The 13886-nt window shown below is 49.2% G+C and overlaps 1 protein-coding gene across 1 annotated transcript; it reads left to right on the top strand.

Moving 5' to 3' along the window:
- Window positions 1–10010: 10010 nt before the first annotated feature.
- Window positions 10011–12105, top strand: FZD2 (frizzled class receptor 2). Its single transcript, XM_036883098.2, has one exon. It carries the CDS (start codon window positions 10297–10299, stop codon window positions 11989–11991), a length of 1695 nt encoding a protein of 564 aa, XP_036738993.1. The 5' UTR covers window positions 10011–10296; the 3' UTR covers window positions 11992–12105.
- The last annotated feature ends 1781 nt before the right edge of the window (window positions 12106–13886 follow it).

Raw genomic sequence — 13886 nt, 5'->3', positions numbered from 1 at the left:
AAAGCATCCTAAACCCTCAGTTCTCAGAAGTCTGACACCTGCCCCAACTTCCCTGGGGTATCTCCTCTCCAGTTGCCTCTACCTGATCTAGGTAGAGGAGGAAAACAAAGACTTGTGTTGGGTGTCCATTACAGGAAGTTACTACTCACTTGCTACTTCATGTGATCCTCCCAACGCTTTGAAAGAGAATATTAATATCCCCAAATCATAGGTGAAGAGTCTGAGCTTCAGGGAGCTTGAGCAACCCGTCCAGGGGAATGTAATAAGGAAATAGAAAGCTGAGATTCAAACCTCCTCGGCCTGTGGAGTCCAGTGCTCTGCTCCAGCACACCACCACATTACGAGATCTGCCTCGTGTGCCTGTGCTCAGGCATCTAGGTGACCTCTGGTTGACATTCTGCTTCCAGGTTACACAGCAGCATGTACCACCCTGAGCTTCCCTTCCCAAAGCAATTGTACCTGCAAATTCATTTTTTCATTCAATTGTCACATCAAAGAAAACAAGATAGATTTATTATACCCATTCTACAGATGGAGAAACTGGTACACGGAGAAGCAAAATGATCCACTGAAGATCAGAGAGCTAGTAAGATACCATGGTCAGGACCTAAGCACTAAGGTCTTATGGGTCCACTTCATAGTTTTTCACCATAATGTCAAATTTATTTTCCCTTCATTTCTTCTAAAATTGGGGACCAGAATACACTGGCAATGAAATGTAGCTTCAAGGAACTGGATAACCTTGTCATAACTGGAGGCTGGAAACTTGGACCCTAGAAACCTGGCTTGCACATTTCTCCTTCTCAGAGCTTAGCTTCTTCCCTCCCTAAGTGTGAGTTCCAGAAGTGGGCAAAGCAGTCAGGGTAAGGGGATTGGGTTGGGTGTCCAGGATGCTTGAATCTCCAGACTACCCAACCTAGGGAGTTCTTTAAGCTCTGTCCTATTTATAGAGGGCAATGATTCACTTACCAAATGTTTACTGAGCACCTATTATATAATCACATATTATAAGCACTAGGGTATGCACAAAAACTAAGACCCAGCCTTTGCCCTCAATAGACTCTCTTGTTGAGAGTGGGGACAGCTAGATATATATGAGTAATACATACCAAATACTAAATGCCACAAGATAAGCACAAACCTAGAGAAAGGAGTTGTGGAAATAGTCTCATGGAAGCACCACAGAAAATGGGCCTTAAAGGATTTATAATGATGGAAGCACATTTTAGGAAAGGCTCACTGGGGCAAGGACATAGAGTGTGAAAGTACCTTGTATTCTGCTCTGATTGTTCATGAGTAAAGTCAGGATTCAGTGCAAGAAACAGAAACCATTCTAGGTGCTTTATACAGAAGGATATTTAATAAAGTGCTATGGACTGAATTGTGCTCCCCCCAACCCCCAAATTCATACGTTGAAGCCATAACCCCCAGTGAGAATATATTTGAAGATAGGGCTTTTAGGAGATAATTAAGGTTGAATGAGGTCATAAGGGTGGAGTCCTAATCCAATAGGACTCGTGGCTTTAAACTATAAAGATTTCTCTCTTTACAAGCACTTTCCAAGGAAAGGTCATGAGAGCACAGAGCAGGAAAGCAGCCATCTGCAAACCAGGAAGAGAGTCCTCACCAGAACCAAACCATGCTGGTGCCCTAATTTTGGGCTTCCAGCCTCCTGAACTGAGATAATAAATTTCTGTTGTTTAAGCCCACTTGGTCTATGGTATTGTTATGGCAGTCAGAACAGACTAAGACAAGAGGGAAATGGGTGCTTGCAAAATTGTTAGATGGACTAGAGGAATAGACTTTATAATGAAACCACAGAAATGATCCTCCAATGGGAACTGCCACCTCTGCCATAATTGGGTAAGGAGAATCAGGAGGTTGACCCTGGAATTAAGATCACAGATGCAGCACCATACCTGCCATAGCCCCATAGCCCCGTAGCCCCATAGGAATCAGTGCCAGACTGTTGTTGCCATCAGAGACTGAATCCTGGGTGCTGCTGCAGGAAAAGCTCAACTCCAGGGCCTTGCCTGCCAGTAGAAATAGCCAGAACAGCAAGAATATGGCCTTATCTCCCTTCTACCTTCTAAGTCTTAAATGAATGCATTTTGCTTACAGAATGCTAGCTGCAAGGGAAGCTGAGAGCTGAGGTTTTTGGCTTTCCAAAAGATACATCAGGTTTAGGTTTTGCAACATTGTTGAATGTGGTTGGAGTAGGGGACAGAGCAAGATAGGGCTCAGAAACTTAATGAGTGGTCTGAAAAGCAGAGAGCTCTTGAGTGTGCACAAGAATCACTTGGGGATTTTAAATTCTGATCATTGTGGGGGTTCAGGAATCTGTATTTCTAATAGGTGAACCCTGCCCCAGTGCCCTTTTTTCCATGAATCTCATGCATGTGTACCCTTGGCTCTCAAGAATGTTGTCCTGGTGCAGGGGCTCTGATGGGGCAGCGCTATAAGCTCGAAACAGGTTTGATTTGTGGAGGCCCATGCCAAATTAGCCTTTTGCTCTCCCTCATGAGAGCCAGTCCTGAAGGTTGGGTGCTTAAATCCTGAAAAATACCAGTGAGGTAGGGACACAGGGGAAGGGGGCTTCGCCTGGAACCCAGGAGTCTAGGGCTTTAAACCTCCAGACCAGCTCCCACCACCAAGGAAGACTAGGTGGTCAGTCAACAACATGCACAGACATTTCCTGGAGTTGTGACTTATTTTGTTCTCTTTTTAAACCCTGACACTGGCATTCAGGACTCTTGGGACCCTATTTCATAACTGCAGAGGTTGAGTTAGAGAGCATCTTAAACTTTGAGAACTTTAAGGATTTGACAGAGAAGGGCAAGGTGAAACAGAAACAGGGGACAGGAAAAAGGAAGGAGACAGGTGACACTACCATCCAGAAAACCTTGAGTCCCCACTGGGACCCAGTGTGGTTCATAGTCCGACTGAATTTCAACACAAAGTAACCTATTAAAATAGACTTTCCTTTTCTTTCTCAGTCATTTTTTTTTCCTGGCCCTTACTCCCCCCCACCTCCAGTCCCCACACCCCAGTTCCGAGAGAAAGGCCATAGGCAGTACAAGCTCTAGGCTGCTACGGTCAGGGCCCCTAGTGGAGCCCCACATCTCCAGGGAGGAGGTCCCATCAAGTCAGAGCAAAGCTGAGTTTGCAGAGTCAGGCTGCTTGGGCTGAGGGGCTTTCCTCATTCCCAGGGGTCCCCTCCCACACCCAGTTCCTAACATCTGGGGCCCCCTTTAGAAGCATCTACAGCCCCACTTAGCCAGGGTTCTCTGGGCCTTGCTCCTCCAGGCTGGTTCTCCCAGGATGAGAAAAATGCTTTTAGGCTAGGGGAGGGAGCCAGTCTCCCACCCCACCCCAGTTATCACCACAAAGCAAAGTACAGGGAAGGAGGGGGAGTGGGCAGGGAGGCGGTTGGAGAGCCAGGTCCTTGCTAGTAAATCAAAGTTGGTTTCCCAGATGGAGCTGCAGCCTCTTTGATTTCTCAAGTCGCCCCCTCCCCCTCTGCCTCCCCACACCCCCAGCTCCATGGTTTCAATTCCTCCCTGAAAAGCAGTGGGGCCTCCTTTCAAACCAGCCCAGCTCCTCCAACTCCCAACAACAGCTTAAGTTACAGGAAAGAGAAAGAGGAGGGGGTGAGGTGGCCCAGTCTGGAGGAAAAGGAGACAAATTCTGGGAGTAGCAAAGGGGACAAGGGAGAGTGGAAAGAAAGGAGAAGAAAGACCAAGTTAAGAGATGGGGTGCAACCAGAACTGGAAGTGCAGGCTCTGCTGGAGCAGGAGGGAAGCCCAACTGGAAGCAAGCCTATCTTGATCCTCCTTCCCCAGTGAGCATCCACCACACCCATCCCCTCTGAGGACCCCTGCACGTCCACAAATCCATGATTCATGCTCTCCCGTTCCTCTTCTCTTGGCATTAGATTCTAGAAGATTTTGGGAGACAAGCTATTTGACTCATTCATTCCCAGGAATGCTTATTTCCTGGACCAAGAAGGCAGAGTCATCCCCAGGAACCTCACTAACCCAACTCAGCACTGGCTTCCAGCTTTGTTTTCCCCAGTCTGCTCTGAGCTGCCCGCACCTTGCTTTTGCTCAGCCTTCGCCTGGGCTAATTAAAGTTCTTAATTAATAGATCATCTGTTATAAATGTTAAATCCTTTTATGGCCCATTTTGCCAGCCAGAGACCTTGGGGAAGGGTGCTGGGGAGATAAATGGGATAGCAGCTGTACCCTGCCAAGACCCCTTACCCTTCTGTCACTAGAGCCAGAGGCAGCTTTGGAAATTGGCAGAGGTGGGATGAAGTGCACCTAAGGGGAACTCCAAGTGGGCAGGAAGTGGGGATCCAGGAGTCCTAGGCCTCCTGATTATTCTGTGGCTGATTTCTAAGGGCAGGTTCCCTGAGAGCTAAATGGAGGACAGTTCAGGGAGAGGGCATTTGCACCTTACCTGACAGTGGAGTCCAGGTCTTGAGGGCCATACTCAGAGAGGGAGGAGGATAAAGAAGAATCTCACAGAGCAGAAAAATACCTTGTGTGTTGAGGAAGGGTAGCCAAGTAGGTTCTCTGAAGGCTCAAATCTGTTTCTAAAAAGTATGTAAGACCTACCCCATTGAGTAGCATATTTTTGCTTAGAGAATACAACCTTTGAGGATTCAAAGTATCTGAAACGATGTTCTCTTCCTCAGCCCTCTCCCTCCTGAACAGATACATGCACCCCTTTCCCTGTAGGGTGGAGGGACCTCAATTCTTCAGTAAGGAAGACTGCTGACCCTGATTGAGGAAACAAAAAGGGGATCCATAACTCTGCTAGGGAGCATGATTTATCTGGAAGGAAGGAATTCTAATGGGAAAGAAAAAAGCCCACAGGGACGCCTGCAATTACCCAGACTCTTCCCCTTGGCAAAATGAAAAGCCAGAGACAAGAGGATTTTTGTGTAAGAGTGGGAAACCCTGCACAGAACCCCACAGGTTCCCTTAGCTGGGAGAAGGCATCTCTCTCTGGGTGTGCCTGTGGTGTATTGGATGTTGCTGACTGGCTGTCATTTCATTTATCCATAACACACAAGCCTTTCACTTTGTCCAGGTGGCATCAAGCAAGGACAGTTTCCATGATCCAAACATTATTCTCACAGTCCCCTCCATCTGGCCCAAACATAAAATCAGTGTTTTTATGATCCCTTTAAATAGATGAGGGCGCTGAAGGTAAGGAAGGAAAATGACTTGCCTACAGTCACTCATTCTAGGGCAGAGCCCCTGACATTCAGAGATCCAGACCAAGTTTCTTTCCTTTCCACCAGCAATTGACTGTTCTCCTGTCAGGCTGAGATTTCTGCTACAGCTGACCATCCTAGGGAATGGAGTGGGCAGTGTCTTTATAGCAGGCATGCAACAATTACTCCTGATGCCCTATTTGTAAGCTGCGGGATGTCTGACAGGAGCATTCCAGGATCTGGGGGAGAAGTGGCATTGGCACTGTGTCCTGGGGATACCTAGGCTCCCAGCCTACAGCAGAAGCTCAGGACCACTTAGAAATGCTCTTTAGGGAGGAACAGCAGCACGGCCTTCCAGCAGACTGTTGCCTTGCCCCCCTAGAATGTAAGCTCCCTGAAGCTGGAACCTGGATCTCTGCAGACTTTGTATGCCTTGCATATAGTAGGTGCTCAATAATTTGTTGGATAAAGTACTATCTGTTATTTACCATGCTTTTAGCCTAGCTTCAGTCAAATGAGTACCATTCTCTTTCTCATTTAATTCTCACAACTGAAACAAGGTAAATAAAAATTCTGCTTTGAGGCTCCCAAACCTGGGGAAAACAAACCTGTGAAATTGTCATGTTGGCTAGAATCTCTACTGGCCCCACCACTCCTCGGTCTCTCTCCTCCTCATCCCATGGTCCTTAAACATTGGCATCCCCAAAGCTTCTGTCTTCCCACCCAATGCCCCTTCCCTAGTTGATCTTACCCACTCTCACAGCATCAACCATAAGCTAAAGGTAACTGATCTAAATCTAGCCCAGGGTTCCCTCCTGAGCAATAGGTAAGAACATCCACCTGTTTTCTGGACACCTTCCCTCAGACATACCACAGGCTTGACGGTGCTCATTATCCACCCTGTCCCTGCATTTCCTTGCCTCGTTTGTGACATCGGGGTATCTAGGTCAGGAAACCTTGGTTGAGCTGCTCCCTTCCCTTCTCCTCTCTCCATCTACACTGCCCCAGCTCAGTTCATGCCCTCACCATCTCTTGCCTAATCTACAATTTATTTCTAAATGGTATCTCTGATTCAGCCAAATCATGCTCCTCACAGGTGGACACATACACTATCTAAGACATAAGTGTGACTAGTTCCTTTCCCTGAATACTCCAGTGTATCTACATCTCCAGCAGTCCAGATTGTATACGTGGTATATAAGGTTGCTGCTTTTTTAAAATCTCCTCTGCCATCACTCTCCCAGATGTACCTGTGGCTCTAACAGGGCCAAAATACTTGTATACTTGTACTCCCTGTCCACTCCATCTATCTTACCCCACCACATCCTTGTATGTGCTGTTCCCTCTGTTTGGAGTGCCTATTCCTGCCCTGAGATTGTGGGTTCATATATCTACATTTAACACCTTATACATGGTCTGCCAGTCCCTGAAGGTCTGATACCTGCTGGCCTCTCTTTCCCTTACCCTATTTTATTCCTCACTTCAACCACAGGCCTCGCTGCTCTCCCCAGTGCAGATTTACTCACCCATTTCACAGCACCACAGACTTATCCTTCATAGTGTGAATCCTGTGGCAGTTTTCTACCCACTTAGGTGACTGTGTGATGAACGGGAGTCTCTCCTACTAAAATGTAAACTCCATAGAAGAGGGGTTGTGTTTGGTAGTCAATATGTACTTGTTAAGTGCATAAAAGCACCCAAATCTTACAGACGTTAGGGGCTGTGTGGGGTAGGAGACAGAACACAGTTTTAAGAGCCAAGGAGTCTCAGGTCTAGCATTTACTATCTGACCTTGAGAAAGTTGTAAAATTTCACCTAAGGTCAGATTCTTTGTCTACAAAAAGTGCAATACTTACCTTGTAGGTATACATATAATATATGTGCAATGCTTGGTAAGAGCTCAGTAAGTGGTAGTAATCACCTTAAGTATCCAAGGTTTTGCTGAGTATTTAATTCATATAACTTCCTCTTTTGAAAGTTCTTTATGATTGTGGAATTTACTTTTCTCATTCGGAAATTATTTTGGATGGGCAGTTTCATATTTTTAAAAGTTTACTTCCACTTTACAGATGGGGAAAGTGAAGTTCAAAGAAGTGAAGTGACTGTGCCAAGGCCACCTGGCTAGCAGTTGAGTTAGGGATCAGGTCCAGGTCAATGCTCAAGCTAATGTACAAAAATCCCAGAACTAAGTCCTCTATCAAATGACATCATGAAGCGTTTAAACTGAGAGAATCTGTTTATTTCCTTTAGTTACAGGTCTAGAGGTAACTAAAGGAAGTTAGTCAAAAGGTAGGTTGATGGAGTGAAAAGTGCTGTGGAGAGACTCGCAGTCTGAAGATGCAGGTTCTGGTCCTGTTCACATTCAAGTCCCTCACATGAAAGGTAAGAAGAATCATGAAATATTATTATTTCTTATTTCATGTAAAAATGCTAGGTAAGTGTATAATCTTCATAGAATCATTTTTCTTCTCATATACCAGAAACTCTTAAAGGGCAGGAATGCTGCCATTTTTTCTCTAGATTGCCCACAGCACCTACCACCGTGGTTTGAAATCAGGAGAATATTCAATGTAAGTGAGCTGAAGCAATGAAAGGTTAACTGAGTGAATGAAAGAATGTCTTTTATCCCTTTTTTCCAGCTCCAGCTTCCCCTTTTCCTCTGGAGAAAGGATAACTTGTCCCTCAGACCTGGCCCTAGGGCAGGGAAACAGCTTTGTCACAGAAAGAAACTGAAGATACTTAATTTCTATTGGTGATTTTCTCTCCATTTCCTGTCAGACTGTGAACTCCCCGAGTGGAGTGTAGGAGCTTGTCTTCCTTGTTTTTGTCTTCACTGCACATCTCAGAGGCTTGGTACCAGCTGTAGAGATGCCCTGGAGGTAGAGCCAGGGGATAGGTCTGAAGGAGCAGCACCTCGTGCTTTGGGCTGCACAGAGCAGGACAGCCCAACGTTCTCCTCCCCACACTGCTATGGGAATAAGGTGGATTTGTGGGTGCAATGGGAATGGAATGGAGAGCTGAGGCATACCCCTTGATTTTGAAGGGAAACTTTCTCCCTAAAGTAGTGAAAAGGCAACATCTCCAGGATATGGTAATGGACATTTTCACCTTGTAAAGAACCTGAAAATCTACCCATCATTCAATCAAGAAAAAAAAAAATCCAAGTCCTTCAAACACAGATTCGTTTTATGTATCCGTTTAGAATTTTCTTGCCTTCTGGCTACTCCTTTCTTCGTTTTTTCTTTTAGATTTATATTGTTGTTTTGTTTTGCTTAAACCAATCCTATTCTATCAGGGAGCAGGAACCTGCACTGAGAAGCAAAGGAGTTTTCTAAACTCAATTTTCTTTCGTATTTTAAAGTGCTTCCCTCTTTCCCTCGGGAGAGACAATAGAAATAATTGATCATCATCCAGTACCAGGCCCAGTAACTTACATGCAAATTTCCCCTATCCTCCCCGGTCCCCCTCAAATTTAAAATTCTAGAAGAGTGGGGAGGGAACCTTTCTAAGCTAGCAGGCACCCTTCTGGCCACCGCCACCCATCCCAATCTGGTGAGAGATGGGGGTGGGGGGTTATAATTCCTCCCACCCCCCAGCCTCCTCTCTCGCCACAGACACCACCCCTTTCTGGTGTGGAATCACTTAAGGTTTGGGTAAAACTCCCTTCTCTCCCCAGAGACTATATCTGGAAACTTTTAGAGGGCGGAGGCAAAGGTGGGGAGAGAGGAGGAAAATTCCCCCAAACGGCTTAAGAGAGTCATCTCTTGACTCAAAGCTGCCGGCCACCCCCACCCCACAACCATTAACTTTCGATTAAGACCTCCTCGTTATGGCAACTAAACTTTGCATAATTAAGATTTGCCTCGGGAGAAGGGGGAGGAGAAGCCGCAGCTTTGGGCCATTCTCCTTCACCTCACCCCCTTCCACCACCCCCGGTCCCAACCCTCCAGTTCTGGGCCTCAAGAGTTTGAGTTTTCTCACTTTGAGGTGCCACCGAACACAAAGAACTATAATGGGCTCCTTTGTGCTCGCTACGGGGCAATTACGCCCGGAGTCGAGGCTCCTTTAAGAGCTCCTTAAAGAGACCGGCTCCCATTTTTTTAGAGAGTTATTTAAGGGTGTGTGTAGGGGGAGGGGCGAGGCAAACTCCTAGGGGTCCACAATAGAAACACAGGGTGAAGTGAAACCTTTGTCTGGACTCCGTGAGAAGAGGCTGAGAGATATGTCTTCATAATCCATGTTTTTTAAAAAGTCTCTCTTTTATAATTTTTAAACTTGAGATTTCTCACTTGATTTGAAAAATTGGACTGGAATAGGTGGGGTTCGAGGAACAGAGGCGGAGGCAGGGATTTAAAGAGGCCCTAGCCAGGAGAGCGCCTTGGCCCCCGGAAGAAGAGCGATCCAGGGTTGAGTGGCTTGCATCTGCCTCAGTTCTGGGGAATGTGTGTCTCCACATCTCGCCGCAGCGACTCCGGAGAAATCCCGTGCTGGGCAAACAATCCTCAATATAATAATAGCTTGTCTCTTTAAAGAGCAAAAGGAGGAGGGAAAGTTTTGTTGGCATCTGGTTTCTGATCTCATTATGTTGTGGTCGACCAATCCAGCCCTCGGGGTTGGTCCTCCGGTTTAAATCTTATTGGCCGGGAGCACATTTTGGGATGGTGTTTAGGGCTCGACGGGGCGGTTTCAAGGATCCCTTTTTTGGGGGCCTGAGGAGAGGGCGGGGCTGCCGGCGGGGCCCCCTTGAAACCGACTAATTGGGATCGGAGAGGCCGAGGTGAAGGCTGGAGGGAGGCACAAAGGAGTCGCTGGGTGGAGCAGGGAGGGGAGAGGCGGGGGGAGGAGAAGGACTAGGAGAGGGCCAGCCGCGCACAGCGTCCCCCGCGGCTCAGTCGGACCGCGGCGAGCGAGCTGGCAGACGCGCCGCCCCCTCCCCCGCCCGGCCTCCCCAATTCCGCGGCCGCGAAGCAAAGTTTGCGAAGAGGCGCGGGAGGCGGCGGCGGGGAAGGCGTGCGGTCCCGGGCTGCGGGCGGGGGGGGGCGGCGCGCGGGAGCCGGGCGGCGGCGGCCAGCATGCGGCCCCGCAGCGCCCTGCCCCGCCTGCTGCTGCCGCTGCTGCTGCTGCCCGCCGCCGCGCCCGCGCAGTTTCACGGGGAGAAGGGCATCTCCATCCCGGACCACGGCTTCTGCCAGCCTATCTCCATCCCACTGTGCACCGACATCGCCTACAACCAGACCATCATGCCCAACCTTCTGGGCCACACGAACCAGGAAGACGCGGGCCTGGAGGTGCACCAGTTCTACCCATTGGTGAAGGTGCAGTGCTCGCCCGAACTGCGATTCTTCTTGTGCTCCATGTACGCGCCCGTGTGCACGGTGCTGGAGCAGGCCATCCCGCCGTGCCGTTCCATCTGCGAGCGCGCGCGCCAGGGCTGCGAGGCGCTCATGAACAAGTTCGGTTTCCAGTGGCCCGAGCGCCTGCGCTGCGAGCACTTCCCGCGCCACGGCGCGGAGCAGATCTGCGTGGGCCAGAACCACTCGGAGGACGGCGCGCCCGCGCTGCTCACCACAGCGCCGCCGCCCGGTCTCCAGCCGGGTGCGGGCACTCCGGGCGGCCCGGGCGGCGGCGGCTTGCCCCCGCGTTACGCCACTCTGGAGCACCCGTTCCACTGCCCGCGTGTCCTCAAGGTACCATCCTATCTCAGCTACAAGTTCCTGGGGGAGCGCGACTGCGCGGCGCCCTGCGAGCCAGCGCGGCCCGACGGCTCCATGTTCTTCTCGCAGGAGGAGACGCGCTTCGCACGCCTTTGGATCCTCACCTGGTCGGTACTGTGCTGCGCTTCCACCTTCTTCACCGTCACCACGTACCTGGTGGACATGCAGCGCTTCCGCTACCCCGAGCGGCCCATCATCTTTCTGTCCGGCTGCTACACTATGGTTTCGGTGGCCTACATCGCAGGTTTCGTGCTCCAGGAACGCGTGGTGTGCAACGAGCGCTTTTCCGAGGACGGCTACCGCACAGTGGTGCAGGGCACCAAGAAGGAGGGCTGCACCATCCTGTTCATGATGCTGTACTTCTTTAGCATGGCCAGTTCCATCTGGTGGGTCATCCTGTCGCTCACATGGTTTCTGGCGGCGGGCATGAAATGGGGCCACGAGGCCATCGAGGCCAACTCGCAGTACTTCCACTTGGCGGCGTGGGCCGTGCCGGCGGTCAAGACCATCACTATCCTGGCCATGGGCCAGATTGACGGCGACCTGCTGAGCGGCGTGTGCTTCGTGGGCCTCAACAGCCTGGACCCGCTGCGCGGCTTCGTTTTGGCGCCGCTCTTCGTGTACCTGTTCATAGGCACGTCCTTCCTCCTGGCTGGTTTCGTGTCACTCTTCCGCATCCGTACCATCATGAAGCACGACGGCACCAAGACGGAGAAGCTGGAGCGGCTCATGGTGCGCATCGGCGTCTTCTCAGTGCTTTACACGGTGCCCGCCACCATCGTCATCGCCTGCTACTTCTATGAGCAGGCCTTCCGAGAGCACTGGGAGCGCTCGTGGGTGAGCCAGCACTGCAAGAGCCTGGCCATCCCGTGCCCGGCGCACTACACGCCGCGCATGTCGCCCGACTTCACTGTCTATATGATCAAATACCTCATGACACTCATCGTGGGCATCACGTCTGGCTTCTGGATCTGGTCCGGCAAGACGCTGCACTCGTGGAGGAAGTTCTACACCCGCCTCACCAACAGCCGGCACGGCGAGACCACCGTGTGAGGGGGCGCCGCTGCGCCGTGTCCCCAGGCTGGGTCTCACCCTGCTTTCCTCCGCCCTGGGGGGCTCCTACAGACTCCTTATTTTATTTTTTTAAATAAAGAACAATCGAAACCATTTCTTTTTTAGGTCGCTTTTTAAAGAGAACTCTGACAACACCCCCACCAGGTTTGTAATTAAAACTGTAAATAGTCTTTGTAAATTTAATTATATAGTCTCTATTTAAAAGAAAAAAGAAAAAAAAAAGCAGCGAGGGGCGCCGGGGCTAAGGAGAGGGGGTGGGGGTGGGGGCGAAGGAGATGAGGGGGTTCTCTTTTCTTCAATGCCCTTTCAAACACCGTCCCCTACTTTGGTTCGGAGTTTTTGATTTGGCAGGGCCTCCTGGAAGAGGTGTGGGCTGTGTGAGGAATTGGGAGTTGGTTACATTCAATTTCTAAAGCCAAACTTGTGAGCCTTCTCACTGACACTGGGCCTGTGGAAGCCGTTGGATGTTTGTGAATAAGACTTGGATTCTTTGTGTTTTATTTCCCTTTCCCCCTTTCTCTCCTCACTTGTCCTATCTCCCTCACTGGATCTTTGGAGCCCTCCCAACTGAGATGAAGACGTGTAAGGAAAAACCCAAACCAACTAATGCGGTGGTGGGGAGATGGGGAGGGGGTACAGATCTGGTGCGGAATGGCCTCCACCTCCCTGGCCTAGTCCCCAGCAGGCAGGAAGATCTTTCTCCTCTTTGACTTTTCAATTCGCTGCCCCAAGAGCTTGGACAGGGCAGAAAGTGCTTTGTGAAGTGTGTTTTGAAACAAAGACACCCCCACTGCCGCCCCACAGACACACACACACTACCTTGAGTAAGATCCTGACCGCCTCCATTTTTAGGGGGAGCATTAACTCGCAAATGGAGTTTGGAGACGCCCTTGCATCTCTCTTTTCTCCCCTGCTGTCTGCCCCCCACCTACAGTGTCATCTCTGGCATTCAGGTTAGCAGTTTGCGGGGTGGTGTGTGTGTTACGTGTGGGTTTTTGTTGTTTGGGGTTTGTTTTTTCAAAAAGCAATACAAATGGCTGCGTTGGAAGGGGGGACAGATGGGCCGGTGGGATTTTTAGTTTTCCTTTGACAAAAGACTGGTTTCTTTTCAAAGAAAGAAAAAAAAAGGTGGGTATCTGCTTTGGAAGAAGGTTCTGGGCAGGCTCTTTGTGACTGTGGGGGGTGAGTTGAGTGTTTACCTGACATTCTATATCACAAGATTGATAGAAAGTTTATAACAGATGCTTCTTATCTTCTCCCTACCCTCCCCCCACCCCCCAAAAATAAAAGTCAAGACTTTTCTTAAAGTATCTTTGAGGCTAGTATGAGAATTGCAACGTCCAATGCACATCATTTCTCTCAGCTCTTTGGAATATTTTAGAATCTTCATTCCAAAGGATTGATTTGAAAACCAAGGGGTGGGGTGGAACAAGTATGCCACATAACTCAATTTTCACCATATTTTGACTCTTGATAATAGTGCAAATTAAAAGCTAATTATCATAATAAAGTGCATTTAATTATCTTCTAGAGATCTAGCCCTTTAATTGTATTTAACAGAGTTGTAACATTTTATTAGTTAACCAAACCACAACTCCTTCCCTCTCCCCCTGACCTACTGGTTGGGGGTGGGGTGGAGATGAGGTCTGCCCCAGACCTTGCTTTCTGAGCTACATGGTGACAGGAAAATGGTACCTTAATCACCCTTTGTTGGCAGTCTTTGGAACTAGGGAGAAAGTAAGTTAGAACCCCTACTTTAAAGTGTTTGTGTGTGTTAGTTTATGTTGGGGGAGGGGATCTGAAATGTTTGGTGGTAATTGAAATCGTATGTATGGCTTTGTTTGGAATTGTATGAAGCCTCGGGATTTCAGCAG

This window comes from Manis pentadactyla, chromosome 4, assembly GCF_030020395.1.
Source record: "Manis pentadactyla isolate mManPen7 chromosome 4, mManPen7.hap1, whole genome shotgun sequence".
NCBI classification, from domain to species: Eukaryota; Metazoa; Chordata; class Mammalia; order Pholidota; family Manidae; genus Manis; species Manis pentadactyla.
Note: the sequence above shows the minus strand (reverse complement) of the source record. Positions and strands in the feature narration are given on the sequence as shown.

What these genes read in the sequence shown, in the direction of transcription:
- FZD2 (XM_036883098.2), top strand. Translation starts at nt 10,297, where the DNA reads ATGCGGCCCCGCAGCGCCCTGCCCCGCCTGCTGCTGCCGCTGCTGCTG.